At 33.2% G+C, this 18060-nt stretch overlaps 1 protein-coding gene across 1 annotated transcript in view; it reads right to left on the bottom strand.

Moving 5' to 3' along the window:
* Nucleotides 1-18060, bottom strand: part of LOC115879159 (protein yellow) — a 38596-nt gene that overhangs the window by 15051 nt on the left and 5485 nt on the right. Inside the window, exon 2 of the mRNA XM_030895844.1 lies at nucleotides 3203-3471. Within this exon, the coding sequence (XP_030751704.1) occupies nucleotides 3203-3470 (268 nt within the window). The 5' untranslated portion in view covers nucleotide 3471. The remainder of the gene's footprint in view (nucleotides 1-3202; nucleotides 3472-18060) is intronic.

Genomic DNA, 18060 nt, shown 5'->3' with positions numbered 1-18060 from the left:
GATAAAAGAAGATGCGCAATCTTATGCCTTTTTGTGCCACAAATGCCACAAATAATATAATAAAAATTTTGTTTTTTATATTTTATTAACTATCTGTTATAAGCCTTATATAAGTTTACATACAGAATAAAATATCACACGATACCTCAAAACTAAAGGAAACCAGTGTTAGATTAAATACAAATTGATTAAATTTGCTTGCGTCATTTTTTTAAAAATAGGAAAAGTAGTTATCCCATGCATAATATAACCCAATACACACAACTATGTTATTATCGACGTTAAGTATAAATTTTATTTATCTTTTGTTGTTTCACACAACACTTTCGATTAATAAAATAGCATTTTTAATGTACTATTTGTAAATCGTTTATACAAATTAATTAATAATTATAATGGTTTTTATTCAATAATAATTTATTATATTATTATAAACTGTAAACTTGCATGTATGCATTAATCTTCATAGTATTTGTTATCTCTACCCACAGAAATAAAAATAAACTAGTAAATATTCAGATTATTGCGATGATATAAATTGCACTAAAAGTAGATAGTAGATGAATATGTTGGAGGCAGATGCCGAATTTTATTGGCCTATGTCCGAAATAATTAGACATATGGCGATTTGTCCATACTAAACTTGCCAGATGCGTGCAACTTCGTGGTTATTAATAGTCTTTATATAACTTCTTTACGGAAGGGGTTAATCTTTTTTTGGTATAATATAACAACAAAAGATTAACACCCTCCGCATAGAAGTTGAAAACAATGCAATCAAAACTCTTCCGCGTAACTTTGTGGATATAGGTAGGTATATTTAATTATAATCGCCATATATGTCTAATTATTTCGGACATAGGCCTAATTCGGCATCTGCTTCCAACAAATGGATGCAAATATGGTCACTATTTTAATAAATTAAAATAAAACTAAGGTGCCCGGTGGCGTAGAGGTACAGGCTCTCGTCTACCAATCTCAAGGTGTGGGTTCGAATCCCACACCCGGCATTTCATCAGCCGACTATTTTTATTAAAATAAAAATAGTTTCGGTACCTAGGTCGACTCAGCCTTAAATGAGTACTTGGGATTCACAGGTAATAATATAGGCGGTTGAAGCGTAGTGCTAGCCACATTACCTTTCTTGTATATCGAACGGCTCTAGCATGGCAAGCTGTACCTTGCTCCTCCCAAGGCATCAAACGCTATATACGGGAGCTATTATTATTATAAGATAAAACTAAACTTGGGATTTAAAGCATTCAGCCAGAATTCTATCACACCATCTAAAGGAACAAGTTTCGATCCGTTAATACAAGCACTTATAACATACAGCTATAAAACTATTTAAACTATTACCCCTACTGATTATTAAAACAAGAATTAATATGAAAACACCAGATAAGAGGTACCACATGAAGACAAGGTGGATTAATCTAAAGATCTAGGCAACACATGTAATGTTCATAATTACATATCTCAAATGGCAATAGGCAGGTCACATATTGAGATGAACTGGCCAAGGATTGGGCACCAAAGTTATGGTATCCACCACAGTGGTATCCGAAAGATGTAAAAATACCAAGGAGGCGCCATAATAAAAGATGGAACTAGAACAGGATCAAAGTAGCATCAAATAGCTTAATAACGAAGTACCTAATTGGCTGCAAATAAAGTAAGAATATGCAAGGTAGGAATCACTGAAGACTAAAGATTAGATTAGATTCTTCGAGGTGGCTTTCGGCCTGTTCCATTGCGACCTTTAGACATATATTGTCCTCTTCTCTGATCCTTAGGTTACATTCTCCAGTCCTATCCATTTGAAAAAGTCTAGTAACTTGGAGATGGACCATTCCATAAAGCTCTTTATCAATGGCCTATCATTGCCTATTACAGATGGGCAATGATAGGATAATCTCACATTTGCCAGGCTGCATCATCATCATTTTCAGCTTATTCAACCATTTCCAATTATGGTGTAGCGTTCCTCACATAATCTCTTTGTAGTTGAGCCCATTGCTGCTAATTTCCTAATATAATGGTCCCATCTCAGGTTCGGTTGTCTTTTTCTAGGTCTCTTAATTTCTCGTGGGTATCATGCTGCAATTTTTGTGATCCATCTGTTGTCCGTCCTTCTTGTCAGGAGTCCTGCCCATTACCATTTGGGGGATTTGACTCTGTGGATGACATCTATTACCTTGATCTTTTGTCGTATCCACTCTATTCTTTTACGGTCTCTCTTGGTTATTCCCAGCACATTTCGTTCCATTGAATATTGTGCGACCTGCAGTTTCTCCTTATGATGACTGTTTTAAGTATCCAGGTTTCGCATGCATAGGTCATGACTGGTAGTACACATTGGTCGAATGTTCATTCTAGGAATGTTCTTCTTTAGATAGAGTGGCATTGTAGATTTGAATATGATTGAGTTTCTTCCATAAGTAATCCATGCTAACTTAATTCTTCTGTTGATTTCTTGTAGTAGAGATCCTGAGCTGTGTATCCAAATATATGTATTCTTTATTAGAATGTCTTAAAGCCTGCCATAAAATGTGTTCTTTCTTCTTCAGATTAATAAAACTTGCACTTCGCCGGTCAATCCCATCAGCTTTATAAGTCTATTCAGCTATTAGTAAACCCACCACAGCTTTGACTGTCTTTCCGTCTTTTGCGTAGCAGGTCTGCTGTAAATTTTGGCGAATGATCTACAATGAACTTTTTTGCCTGTCTCTGCCCTAGTGAATTTCTCCACCATTCTAAAGATTTGTTGGTCACCTACTGTTTCAACACAACATGATATTTAAGCAGATCGTGACAAATTTATAAAAAAAGAACAATGCCTCCGATACCATCTACCCAGGGAGAGTCTTAAAAGTCTTCAACCTGTTGAAGATAAAGAAGAGGACGCAACGAACAACTGCCACAAAGATAAAGCCTACTAAATAGTATTGGTGAATTGTATAATGTTTTTTTACCAATTGTATATACTTTAGTTAATACTGTTGTGGCCATTCTCATGACTACTTTTGCAGGCTTCACTGTAACTATCGGTAGAATAAAATTAAATATGGAATTCTGGAATAATGGTGTTAAGCTCTAGCAGCAATGCATGTCAAGCATTACTTAAAACCTAAATTACAAATAATAATATAGGTAGCCATAAACAAAATTTATAAAATCACTTCATAACTTTAAAAAATACCTTCGTTCATATCAATGTAAGCCAGAGAAGCAGCGGTTCCATATTTCCATCTAGGCAAAGTTACAAATAATCTCTTTCCATAAACCTCCAAACCTAGCGGAAGATGATTGTCTTGAATGAATTTTTTCGACGAAATGGCAGCTAATTTGGACTCGTAGGATGGGAATTCGAACTCCACGGTCTTCCATTGATAAGCTACGTTCAGTTTATTTCCAAAAACATCTGACGTTGAAAGGGCCAAAAGAAGAAGGACTGTTGAGACCAACATCCTGCAATTTAAAATATTAGTATTATTTACGGTCATTGCATATAATTTTATAAAGATGTAATGCATCAATTCTAAATTAGTAATTTTAAATAATTGTAATAGTCAATTTAATTTATTTAGATTATGCACCTTAACCTTGAACCCTGTTAAGTGCCTCCACCATACATGAACCATTACATATTATTTATACAGAGTCGTATGCGTAGGGAGCTGTACAGAGTAGTAAAAAAATGATAGAAATGCATAGCTAGGCATAGAAGTGCATCTAGATAATCTGACGATTTTAGCGTGTGACATAATGAAATGAGAGATTCACAAAGTTCGCTAAAAAACGTCACTTGGACATTCTCGAGCGTGGTTATTTTTTTTTAAATCATTCAAGAACCACGGGAATAACATAATCTGCTCATTTTCACCAGCTGAAGTAGCTAAAATTATCAATAAGTGGGGTGCTGAGAACTACATATTTCTAAAAAATCTGCAATGAGTTTTGGCAGCGTCCGAATGGTCAGTATTTTGAATAGGAGCTTCTTTATAGGGTTCATTTAACATCCATTTGAATATTCTTTTTATTTTTTTTTTCTTTTCTCATTTTCTACTCCTTCGTATGGCCATCCCCACCATACAAATAGGCAGATTATTATCCCGCCATTATCAGAAACACGTAGTGCGCATTCACTATTAATATCTGAAACGCTCACGTATTTCTTTGCGACTTTTTATTACATTTTTAAAAATCTTACACGCTCCTCCATTATACGGGGCGTATCAGAAAAGTTTCACCCCCTATAACTTTCTTATTTTCAGATAAATAAACGATGTTTGCTACGTTAGTATATAAAACACTAATTTTTAATCAAGGAGCCTTGAAAAAATAGATTTAATCGTCTAATGTTTTTCGTGTCTGGTTTTGGCCAGTTAAAAGATACCCAAATAGTATTTTTAATCATAACTCACTTTTTTCTAATTGAACGAGGGTGGCTCATTAACATATTTAGAAAAATCGGGTATTTCGAATCAAACTGACACCCTAAATTTAAATTTAAATTGGATTTTTTTTAATTAAAAAAGTTGACATATGATATGTCATTTTATTCAGAATGGAGTTCACATTTCCAAATGGAGTAAAGAAATACCGAGATTGTCATTTAAAAATCAAAAGTTACATACACTTACGAAACTAGAAGAAAATCAGACATCAAAACAGCTAAGAGGACTCAAAAAAAGCTGTCACAGAAACTAACAACAGAAAGTACCACAAAATATAATATTTTTTCCAAAAGAAATAACCCAATTGAAAAAAAAATAAAAATATGATAATATTTAAGAAGATCATATAAACATAGACGACATCAACGAATTTATAAAAAAAAACAATTAACAATGCCTTCGATACCATCTAACCAGGGAGAGTCATAAAAGGACTAAGAATTAAAACTAAAGTAACCAACAACTGCCACGAAGATAAAGTGTACTAAATAGAATTATTAAATTGTGTAATAGTTTTACACAGTTGTATATCCTCTTGTTAAAAAATAGTTATTATTAGATAATCCAAAAATATTAATCAATGCAGCAGGTAAAACCAGAAATGCAGGAAACCAAAGAACCATACACATCATAAAAAGTTACAGAAATTATACTTATTGAAACCCTGAGCTTGGACATAAAATAAGGCATTTATAGCATCTCATTAGCTTTCTGCAAATTGTTTTGTTAGTGTCTTTGATATTCATTCTTGTTTACTATTTTGCAAATTACTGAAACATATTTACATATTGTGTGTTTTGCATTCAATAGGCGGTTTATTGTCGTTTGAAGAAATTTCCATTCAACGTGGTTTGTTTGAAGGCGTTGTGGAAAATATGCGGTCTGACCAACTTCTCAAGGTCTTCAGATTACTGAAATACGAGCCAACGGTATTTCTATCTTATTTCCATTTAACATTCTTAAGGAAAACGAAAGTATTATACAGACAAATTGATGAATAACATGTTTTAATTTTTTAGTTTTTTTTTATTTAAATGCATATTAGATCTGTAGATACTTAAAACATTTATATCAAACTAGTTGAAGCCTGGCGCATCTGCCACGACTGTTTATATTTTTTTAATTAAATGAAAAACAAAAAATCCGGCGACGACAGTTTTTAGAAGAGCCAATTAGCTATATTTTAGTAGAAAAAGCAACTTTCTAGAGCAAGTCGATACTTCAGTAGAGACGACACAGATAAACATTAGCATTTTATATATTATGTAGATTGTGTCATCGCCGATCATTACACCTGTTAAGTCGATGACACACCATAAAACATCGTCTATCATAATGTTACCATTCGATCGCATTTAGAAGAAAATCTTTCTCAGGACATGCATTCACAGCGACTGGAGGGCACGACGAATGAGTTCAGCGAATCTTCTGTAGTTCAAAGAATTTTTTTTTTGAAATTGATTGAAAACTTTGCAATGTAAACGTATTAGAAACATACAGGTGGAAAACAAGTGGAAAATGTTCGAACGGTGGAAATGTTAGCGAAAGAAAATGATTCTTTCAAGTATGTTACGCTACTTGATGCGAATGGTAATATTTTTCAGGTAAATCCTCGGTTATACAGGGCGGCGCGCCTCGGTCGCCTCGGTTAATTATACAAAAACGGAAAGGTGAATAATTCAAAATTATTTTCAAATGTACAGGGTGTGTCAGAACTAAGATCCATATCAAAGTTATATTTTTTCTTATGGAACACACACCCGGTATATAATTTCATTTTTGGATACTTGGACATAAAATAAGGCATTTATTATAAGGATTTAATATGTTTAAAAGCTTTTTTGGAAAAACATCCAGTACTTTTTCACCCGCCTGTGGATCTATACAGGGTGCGTCTCAAAAGTAGCTCACACCTATAACTTTTTTTTAGATAGAAAACGAGATTTGGTATGCTAGTATATGACACAAATTAGAATTAATCGACGTATTCAGTTCTTTTCGGTCCCTTCCTATTTCACCGGAAATGACTACAACTTTTGATTTTTAAATAGCATCCTCGGTATTTTTTTTTACTTTATTCGATAGAAAATGACACTATGAATCAAATGACATATCATATGTCAACTTTTTACATTTTCGCTTAAGAAAATAGTATTTTAAATTTCAATCTAGAGTGCCATGGCTGTTGTAAAAATACTAATTTTTAATCAAGGGGCCAAATTATTCGTAAAAAATGCAATTTGGGCATCTTTTAACCGGCCAGGACAAGACACTAAAAACATTAGACAATCAAATATTTGGAAAAATAATGTAATTTTCTATCGAATAACGTAAAAAAATACCAAGGATGCTATTTAAAAATCAAAAGTTGCCAAATAAAAACATTAGACGATGAAATCTTTGGAAAAATAGATTTGATCGTCTAATGTTTTTAGTGCCTTGTCCTAGCCGGTTAAATGATGCCCAAATCACATTTTTTAAGAATAATTTGGTACCACACACTTGGCATTTCGAGTCAAATTGTCGTAATGAACCGTATGTTACCATTTCAAATAAGCCATATGCGAAAATGTCAAAAATTGACATATGATATGACATTCTATACAGAGTGTCATTTTCTATCGACTAAAGTAAAAAATACCAGAGTGTCATTTAAAACTCAAAAGTTGTAGTCATTTCCGGTGAAACAGAAAGTGACAGAAAACAATTGAATACGTCAATTAATCCTAATTTATGGCATATACTAACATACCAAATCTCGTTTTTATCTTAAGAAATAAAAAATTTGAAGGGGTGAGCGACTTTTGAGATGCACCCGGTATTTTGTCGAATAATTAAATATGGAGAACTAGTATCAGCTTTTGATACCTGTATAGCTTGGGCATCGAAGAATATGATTCCAAAGCATCATATTGTACTAAAAGATAATTACAAAAAACATAACCAGCAGAGAATTAATTATTAGGTTTTTTAAATGTTCCTTAACAAAAGAACAGTCCAAAATCAATGCAGGATAGGTGGTTATGATGGCATTGGTCAAATGACTGGTGTAGATAATAAAATATCTCCGAAACTAAAGTTTCAAAAAAAGTCATACTATACTACAAATTCATTTACTCAGTAGTAGTTATTAAAAACATTTTTGGTAAACTCTGTCCGAAATAGTTTCTGAAAAAAAATATTTTTTTTAAAAGGTCCGATTAAATTTATATCTCCGAAACTAAAGTTTCAAAAAAAGTCATACTATACTACAAATTCATTTACCCAGTAGTAGTTATAATTTTTTTTTACTCGCCAAATAGAAAATACCTAGGCAGATAGCAAAATATAAATGTTTTGTTATCATTTTGCTATTTGCCGCGGCACTTAGCTAATGCCTAGGCAAATGACCATTTTCCTAAAATTGCTATATGCCTACGTCATATTATGCATATAACTTAAATCATTGTCTACTTAGTTCTCATCATAATAATCAATCATTTCAGCTCATTCAGCAGCTTATTCAACCATTTTCAATTATGGTGTAGCCTCCCTCACATATTTAGATACTCTCTTTGTAGTTGGGCCCATTGTTGTCTAGTGTTGGCTATGCGGGCACAAGTTACCCCTATTAATTTCCTAATATTTCGGTCCCATCGAAGGTTTGGTCTTCTTCTAGTGGGTATCATGCTGTAATTTTTGTGGTCCATCTGTTGTTCATCCTTCTTGCCAGGTGTCCTGCCCATTGCCAGCCACTTGAGAGATTTGATTCTGTGGATTGCATCTATACTATTACCTGGATCTTTTGTCGTATCCACTCTACTCTTTTACGGTCTTTCTTGATTATTCCCAGCATATTTCGTTCACTTGAGCGTTGTGCGACTTGCAGTTTCCTTATAATGTCCGTTTTAAGTGTCCAGGTTTCGCATACATAGGTCATGACTAGTAGTACACATTGAACGTCGAACGTTTTGTTCTTTAGATCAAGTGGCATTGTAGATCCTAGATCTTATCACAATCAAGATTCAATCACTTCATCAAGATTCTTTATCGAACGATTCAGTCTTGACTGGCCAACTTGTCGTGTCGTGTATAATAACCTTGATCTGAATTTGTTTACTAAGATTTATCTAAATTATAAATAAATTTTTAATACATTGTCTGTTTAATTTTAAAAACATACCTAATATAACGTATTTTATCAGACACAACAACTTCAAAATAAAGTATAGCAATTTGTTCTCTATAAACCAAATAATAGTCTTTAAATACAAGACTGAATTTAATTTTATTTGGTTAATAAATTGGCGAAATTCTGCTCTGCGAGTTCTATGACCCGTGACGACTATCTAACGGCTTAACTGGAAGATAAAATGTGACTGACTGTTTATACAGACGTAACTTAAAAATAAATATGAACGTGATTTCGGTACTAACTAAACAAGCTCTAAAAGGCCTAACGGTAACAGGGTTACGTAATGGGTTTGCAGTCATATTTAGCGGCTATTACTGAAAAACAAAAGATTTTCAGAATAATTCATATACAGAATGTAAATGAATGCGAAGAAATATCAGAAGATAATTGTTTTTTACAAGTTTCATTTAACTTGCAATGTTGGTGTAGGTTTGTATATGTTATATTAGTCAACTATTCTCAACTACATCAACTAAACCAATCAAACATTGAGTTCTCATCACAATCATCATCATTTTCAGCTTAGTCAGCCATTTCCAATTATGATGTAGCATCCCTCAAATATTTAGATACTATCTTTGTAGTTGTTATCTATTGTTGACTATGCGGGCCCAAGTTATCCCTGCTAATTTCCTAATATCATAGTCCCATCTGAAGTTTGGTCTTCTTCTAGGTCTTTTAATTCCTCGTAGTGTAATTTTTGTGGTCCATCTCTTGTCCGTCCTTCTTGCCAGGTGTCCTGCTCATTGCCACTTGAGGGATTTGATTCTGTGGATTACATATTTTATCTGGGTCTTTTGTCGTATTCACTCTATTTTTTACGGTCTTTCTTGGTTATTCCCAGCATATTTCGTTGCATTGAGCGTTGTGCCAATTGCAGTTTCTTTACAATGTTCGTTTTAAGTATCCAGGTTTCGCATGCATTAGGTCATGACTGATTGGTCGAATGTTTTCTTTTTTAGGGTTCCGTACCCAAAGGGTAAAAACGGGAACCCTATTACTAACACTTCGCTGTCCGTCCGTCCGTCCGTCTGTCAAAAAGGTCTATCTTATGAACCGTTATAGCTAGACAGTTGAAATCTTTACAGATAATGTATCTATGTTGACGGTATAAGAACAAAATACTAAAAACATAATTAAATAAATGTTTATAAATAAAAAAGTACTTTCGCTAAACATTATCTTTTAAGTAAGAATTTTACATAGAATCTTTCAAGTCCTCGGTGGCTGCGGGGTTAAAGTGTTAAGCCCCGTTCTCAGAACGTCGTGTCGCGGGCGACACAGTTTGACATTTCAAACAACCAATGGGAGCTGTAGCAAGGCAAGTTCGAATCCTAGTCAAGGCGACTTTTTTTAATCGTTTTTTTTTTAATTTTTACATATTTTAACATATTTATTTTTACTTTTTACATATTTATTATTGATTAATACAATGTTTAGTAATGTGTTTCTTCATTTTTTTTTAATTACTTATACGCGCATTCAAAATTTCAGCTAAATCGGAAAAAAAGTTTATAATAATATAGGGTCTAATGTTGGTTGTATAGATAATGAATGGTACGGAACCCTTCGTGCGCGAGTCCGACTCGCACTTGACTAATTTTTTAGATAAAATGGCATTCTAGATCCTAGATCTCAGATTCTAGATTCTAGATCCTAGACCTCATCACAATAAGCAACATTGTATCATTTTAAAAATTCACAATAACTTTTCTGCAGTAAGATTGATTTTTAATTTTAAAAATTTTCAGGAAAGATGATATTTCCCTGTATATTTTTGAAAATTATATTGGTAATAGTCAATACAAGACATAAACGAAGAATTGTTTTTTACATTATTCGATATTTTGTCATCTAACCCTTACATTGAAAAGTAAAAAGTAAAGGTAATTTCATTAAACATATAGGTAAATATGTTTAATGAAATGAAAGTGACAACAGTAAGTTATCACATTATGTCAAAATCCATATCCATACATATATAAAAGCTCAAAGAGATTTGTTATGAAGTATTTTTATATCGTTTAATCGATATTTCTTTATGTAAAACGAATAAATATTAAAACATACCTGAAAAACACCTACACACAATACCTGCAGAAATAAATTATTTGTCATTGTCAGTGGTGTGTCAGTTAGACTATATATCAAGTTTTTAGATATTTTAGGGGTCAATTCATACCGCCGTGCTAATACATAAATATTAGCACAAAGGTTTGTTTAAATGACATTAGTGAAAATATTTGCACTTATTCAAGACTCGCCCTGTATAATACCCGGAAAATCGACAATTGCTAACTTTTATATGAAATACAAGTAGGTAGCTCTGAAACTCTTAAAAATATAGTAATAGTGCATTTGTAAGGCTCACTAGCTCTATCTATAAAGAGTTAAACAACCATTTAAATCAATGCATAAACAATTCGAAGTGTAGGCAACGCGAGTTATTATTTATATGCTAAATTGTTTCTGAATAATAGTTTTTTTTCAATAAAGTCAATAATAAAAAAAATTCTTGCGGACTTTTTAGCACACACAATGATGCCATACGAAAAAAAATGTCGAAAGAATAGACTCAAAAACATTATATGGTGAATATCAACAATCGTCGTTTTCACGCAAACTTGGAACCAATATTTTCGATCGTACGGTATCATAATGAATTACTTCTATTACTTATCTGGTTAGGTGGACTTTATCATTTCCTCTATCCTTGACTGCAATTTCTTTTAACTTTTATATTACACACCAATTAACACTTTTATCGATAATTGTAAGGAAACCATTAAGGAAACCGGAAGAGATTGGTTAAACGACGCACATGCAAGTTATAAGATGATCAACATATCGATAGAATACAAATATACAGAGGAGAAGATAAAGAAGAAATGGATCCAGTTCGGAATTTTTTTTCCAAAATTCATATTAATATTATTATATTATATTAAAATAAATTTCGAAATTAAAGTAGAATATGAATATTATTAATATGAAGAGCATGAATTTAGAGATTATAATAAAATAATCACAACACTCACAAAAAGTCTCACAAAGTCTAAAATGCCAACTCCGGCGTCAAAACAAAATCCTTCGCTTGGCTGATAGATACCAGCGGGAAAACTTCAAGCAGGTAATGCGTCGCATTCCTTCAAAATTTTGTAATTCGTTTTTATTTAAAAAAGTCACTAAGATCTGCTATAATAAATTAAAATTCTCAGTTTATTCAAATAATTAAATTTAATTTCAATTATTCAATGAGTGTATTGGTCGAGCTTTATAGATACCGCTAAGACCTACCCCGCTAAAGGCTAAAAATCAAAATATCTCGACAGCTCGATGTGATGCAACTATCCTCATTGCATATGGAACGCCGCCGAACGCTATCTATTAAGGTGCGTATTCACTTGCAACAAAACACTCCGAACAAACCAAAAGCGCCGCGCACTCCGAACAATCTGCAACAAAACATTTTCCGGGAGCACTCTGAACGACCTGCAACAAAACATTTTGCGCGGAGCGTTCCGCTTGTTTGCGGTGTTCGCTGCGTTCCCACCAGTAATCAGTATGTGAATCAGTGTTAGTTAGTTATTCTGTTGTGTTAGTGCGTTTGTCGATAAGGATGCATCTGATATTACCATAGCCGCTGGTGCTTTTTTAATTATAGAGGCATTAGCGGGTAACAAAAAAGAGAAAAAAAGGAAAGGACGAAAAATGTGGGACAGACGCCTCTTTTTGCGCCGTCGGTATAATATGGCCTTACTTAGTGACCTAGATTATATGCATAAGAAGAATTTAATTAATTTAATAATTAGTTATTAATTTAATAAAATAGGCCGCCTTTCAAACTCATCAATTTACTCTAAACACTTTTCTCTGTTCCACTCCATAGCTAGGTACAGTTTAAAAACACTCCAAACACAACGAACGTTCAAAACTGCCGTATCCACTGAACACCGGCCAACGAACAAATTCTTTTGAGCAAATCCCGTTTACCGACAAGCTTCGGAAAATGTTTGGCGCATTCGATTCAGTTCGGCGCAACGTACTGACTACACAAACTTGTTACAGCGCGCGCGGCGCGTTTGGTTCGTTCGGAGTGTTTTGTTGCAAGTGAATAGACCTAGAATCCCACCTTTAGATACTATCATTCCTAACACACAGCGTAAAGCTTCAAGCGGCAAACAAAAAGTCATAACAAGTCTCCAAGTAGATCATGTATCTATTGAATGCTAGGACAATGCTAGGACTAACAAGAATAGAGACCACAGAAGAATAGAATGGATAAAATGGGATACATCTCTCAAATAATAACAGAGAAGCCACCCAGTGACTGATGAAAGATGGACCACCAAAACTAATGTGTATTATCCAAGAGCAAAAATACCTCGAAAAATACCTAGTCTACGATGGGAGTCCGACATTAGAGGGAGTTCCGAAAACAAGCAGGAATAGAATGGTATCAAACAGCAGAACAAAATATAAGGGGAACTCAAAAACCTGGAAGACTCCATCCGTAACATGGAATCCTCCAACGGTCTATGACTCGAAGAAATTTCTCAACGACCGAGAAAAATCAAAGATCTTTCTTCTTAGGTAAGAATAAGTAACAACAATTTTCGGATTGTCGCAGGGTTTTTGACAGGACACTGTCTTTTAAATGAACACCTCAGTAGATTGAAGCTAACGATCAACGACGAATACAGATTCTGCGTAAATGGGAAAAACAGGGAAACATCAGAATATCTCATCACTGAGTGCACCGAGACGACAACCATTCGTGCCATAAACTTTGGTAAGACTGATATCCGAGATGGAGAACTTACTTCTATAAAACCGTCTCAGATACTGGCTTTTATCAAAGAGCCGAGACTGTATGATAAGTTATACCTCAAGAAAGAGCGACACAAGAGATCTATAAGGTCGCTAACTTCCCCCCTCTCAACAAGGCACAACACACTTTGCAATTAACCATAGAATATAGATGATCATAATGATGTAACATACTCGAAAACAGAGTAGTTGATCCACCTCTAATTTGACTGGAAATTTACTTATTTTTCTATCTTTTCAAATATATTAAACGCATATTTTGACTTAAGACAATTACAAATAATATGTTTTTTTTTCAAGATTAAATATATTACAACTTAAATAAACATATAATAGTAGACATTAACAATCCTACGTATTAAATGACTTCGAGACACGTGCACTGATAAATATATGTTAAAATAAAAATAACTTAAAAAGTATTTAAGTAATTAAACTAGTATGCATTGTAATTCATCAGTACGTAGACCTTATAGGTACGTAGACCCAGTAGTTTACCTACGTAGTATAATAATACTTTAATTTAAATATGATTCACGGTTGTTTTTTTTTCTATATACGCTTTAGTAAATACATTCTAGCAACACTTGGAACACCCTCAAAAAGAAAATTCCACCCCTGCAACTGGTGGATGACATATCAATAATGTACAACTTTGAGAAACACTTCAATGTAGTATTGATCAATAAAAAGAATAGGAAGAAAGAAACGTTTGCTCAGCAGTTAAAAGGCCATACCATAACGTGATATACTGATGCTTCCAAAACCAAAACAGGAAAAGGGAGACCAAAAATTAAATACTCCGAACCAATGGGCATCTACTCCAGCATCCTACAAATTACAGGCAGAAGTCTACGCTATCGAAAGATGCGTACAACTATCTTAGATAGAAACTATCGAAAAAAAGAAATATCCATCTTATTTAATAGTCAAGCAGCGTTAAAAGCGATCAACTCAGTATCAATCAATTCGAAGTTGGTCAAAGAATAAAGAATGCCTAAAGAAACTAACAAAATAGGCAAAGAAAATAAAAAACTCCGGCTCTGGGTGCCAGCCCACCAAAGGATAGAAGGTAATAAGAAAGCAATCGATCTGGCTAGACAAGGAGCAACACTCCACTAACTGGACCAGAACAGTTATGTTTCCCAAGTGGAAACCAACTCAAAGCGGAACTCAAGAACTCCATCTGTAACCTGGAATGGGAATCCTGTAGCGCTTTAAGTCACTCGAAGAAGTTTCTCAGGACTTACGACTCAGATACTCACTTTTGTCAAAGCCCTAGGACTCTATGATAAGTTATAACTCAAGAGGGGGACACAATAGTTTTAACTTCTCCCCCTCCCATAAAATCTACATCTACATCTAGCAAGATACACAGAACAATTTAACTATATTGTAAAAAAAAATAAAAACATATTTTCTCTTTAATTAATAAATTAACCAAGAAATAAATTAAAAGATTAACCAAAAATCAAAAAGAAGTAAAAAGACTCAAAGTTATAAACCAGATCTCTTTGGGAATAATGAACGCCTTTTTTTAAATTTCTACTTCTAGTCTAGAATGACATTTTCATTATTGTCTTCCCCCTTCAAGCTAATTTGAACTAAGTTTTCTCTGTTTTGACGGATCGTGTGCTGCCATACTGAAAAAAGTTATTCCTGTATTTACTCAATAACAAAAAATAAACCAATACCAATAGTGAATAACAAAAACACTGTATAAACTCGCCACAATGAACTACTTAAAGAACAAACTGAATTCCAATATTGCCTTATTGCAAAACATGTTCGTTTAGCATTTCTATTAAGTCGCCATTACGCGTCTATTACAAATAAGTATTACTTAAGAATTTTAGGTGTGTTCTAATAAGGCATTTTCGATTTTTTACACACGAGATTTTGCTTAAGAGAAATTATGCATTGTACTATCAATAGATTTTTTTTTAATTTCATCATAGCATCAGTCAATTATTCTAGATTATTTATTCATATAGGCATAGAACTTAGAATACTTAAATTGTTCTTTGTTGTAAATGTGATCTTTCATTATTATAATAACTACAGGACACTAAATCCACTGAGTAAATGACTGACAGACTGACATATCTAGAGCAGCGACTCCCAAAGTGATCCAGGACCCGCAGTTGTTATGCCGGGTCCAGACCAAGGCAACAAAAAGTAAACACGATTTCAGAGAGACAAAATTTTTGAGACAAAATCAAGACAAACTTGGGACAAAAAATAGGGAATTCTGACAAGACAAACTTGAGACATATTGTCCACACCGCATGGACAAAAGTACAACAAAGTCAAAAGTTTAGTTGTTGCGAATGAGTTTTTTGGTTTTATTAACAATGTGTGATTTCAATGGTCTTCTACTGTTGGCAGCACACGCCATCCACACTGCGCCGACAACTTATCGTAAAATATACGAACAAAACATAGACACTTTGATCTTTACCGACTCGAGCCGGGACATTGAAAACTCTCCGAATTTTGAAACAAAACAAAAATGGGACAAAAATGTCGCAGAAATGCGTCGCAATCTTGTCGTAAAACATGAATGTTTCTGTTTTGTCGTTGTTTTGTCTGCTTGGTCTGGACCCCCGGCATTAGATATAATCTTTACATTTTTTGACGAGTTTTGGGAATATATTAGAAATATAGGTACAGGTGCTCTAAAATTTTGAAAGTGGTCTACGAAAAAAAGATGTTCTGAAACCTATTATAGTCCTAGAGCTGGGAGTAAAATGAACTACCTGATAAGTTACCAAAGGTTTGATACTGGAATTGCAACAGCTTAGCATTAACTAGTATAAAACCGCTCCTCTGCTCGCAAAATTTAAAAAAAAATTGATATTACCTCATTAGTACCAAAAAGTTGTGTTAAAAAAATTTAAAACTCTAATAGAACGCCAGGCATAAAGGTCTACCTCGGCATATACACTCGGAGAACGATTTTTTTATCACATCAAGCTATTGATTAATATTATAATCTAGTTGGCGAAAATATAGAATTTGATGACAATAAGCTTAATAAAAAACTTAAAAAAAATAATAATTTTAATAATTAACGTTAGGGTTTATTTTTGATGAATGCTCTCTAACGAACAAACGAAGCACTTTTGTATAAAGAAAAATTATGTGAAATTAACTTATTATTACTATTATAATTATGTGAAATTAACTTATAATTAACTTATTTTGATTTGAAAAATACTTAGTTGCCTTATGTCCACAGAATATGGGAACTCACTGCATATTTTGTAGCTCTGCTTTGGAAAAATAAATTCTTCAAAAACTTTTTTCCCGAAAATTATGTGATGTGGCGGTTTTTTACAAGAGACGAAAAATGTAGTAAATACTATACCGGGTGCATCTCAAAAATGGCTCAACCTTATAACTTTTTTATTTTTTCAGTTAAAAAAAACGAGATTTGGTATGTTACTATATGACATGAATTAGTATTGATTGACGTATTCAATAATTGTTTTCTGTCACTTCCTGTTTCACCGGAAATGGCTAAAAGTTTTGATTTTTAAATGGCACCTTCGGTATTTTTTTACTTTATTCGATCAAAAATAACACTCTGAATATAATGACATATCATATATCAACTTTGACATTTTCGCATATGGTTTATTTGAAATTATAACTTGCGGTTCGTAACGAACATTTGACTCGAAAAACCAAGTGTGTGGTATCAAATTATTCGTAAAAAAATCCTTTTTCCAAATACACTGATGAACCACACTTGTTCCATTTTAAATAATTGAGATATGATTAAAAATACGATTGGAACATTTTCTAACTGGCCAGAACAAGACAATAAAAAACATTAGACAATCCAATCTATTTGTCCAAGGCTCCTTGATTAAGAACTAGTGTCTTTAACATAGCCATGGCACTCTAGATTGAAATTTAAAATATAATTTTTTATTAAGCGAAAATGTCAAAAGTGGACATATGATATGTCATTCTATTGAGAATGTCATTTTCTATCTAATAAAGTAAAAAAATACCGAGGGTGCCATTTAAAAATCAAAAATTGTAGTCATTTCCGGTGAAACAGGAAGTAACCAAAAACAATTGAATATGTCACTCAATCCTAATTTATGTCATATACTAACATACCAAATCTCGTTTTTTTATCTGAAAAAATAAAAAAGTTATAGGGGTGAGCCACTTTTGAGACGCACCCGGTAGAGGAACCATTTTACAAAAAGAAAGTCTCTCGTCGGTAGAGTTGGAAAATATTTATACTAAAATTTATGTAGGGGTGAGGATACTTTTCACCCTGATTTTTGTAAATGTCAAATGTTAAAGCACTTAGCAAAACATAGACACCCGAAATCTCATTCAAATCGGAATAACGGTTCTTAAAATATCTGAAAAAATGTGTTTATCTTTTTAAAGTTTGATGCCCCCTAGAGGACAATCGAAGCATTTTTTTAGGTAAAGTTTGTCCAATGAACTTATTTTCATTCCAAAAATACGTAGTAGTTCTATGTACTACTGTCTGTATCTCTCTTATTCTTCAATGAACCTCGAGTTAGCTGTCATCATTAGCTGTCTAAATGGTATAAGATCACATTA

Source organism: Sitophilus oryzae, unplaced genomic scaffold, assembly GCF_002938485.1.
Source record: "Sitophilus oryzae breed Bouriz unplaced genomic scaffold, Soryzae_2.0 scaffold_1576_pilon_pilon, whole genome shotgun sequence".
NCBI lineage: Eukaryota > Metazoa > Arthropoda > Insecta > Coleoptera > Curculionidae > Sitophilus > Sitophilus oryzae.
This window is presented reverse-complemented; position numbering and strand designations above follow the sequence as displayed.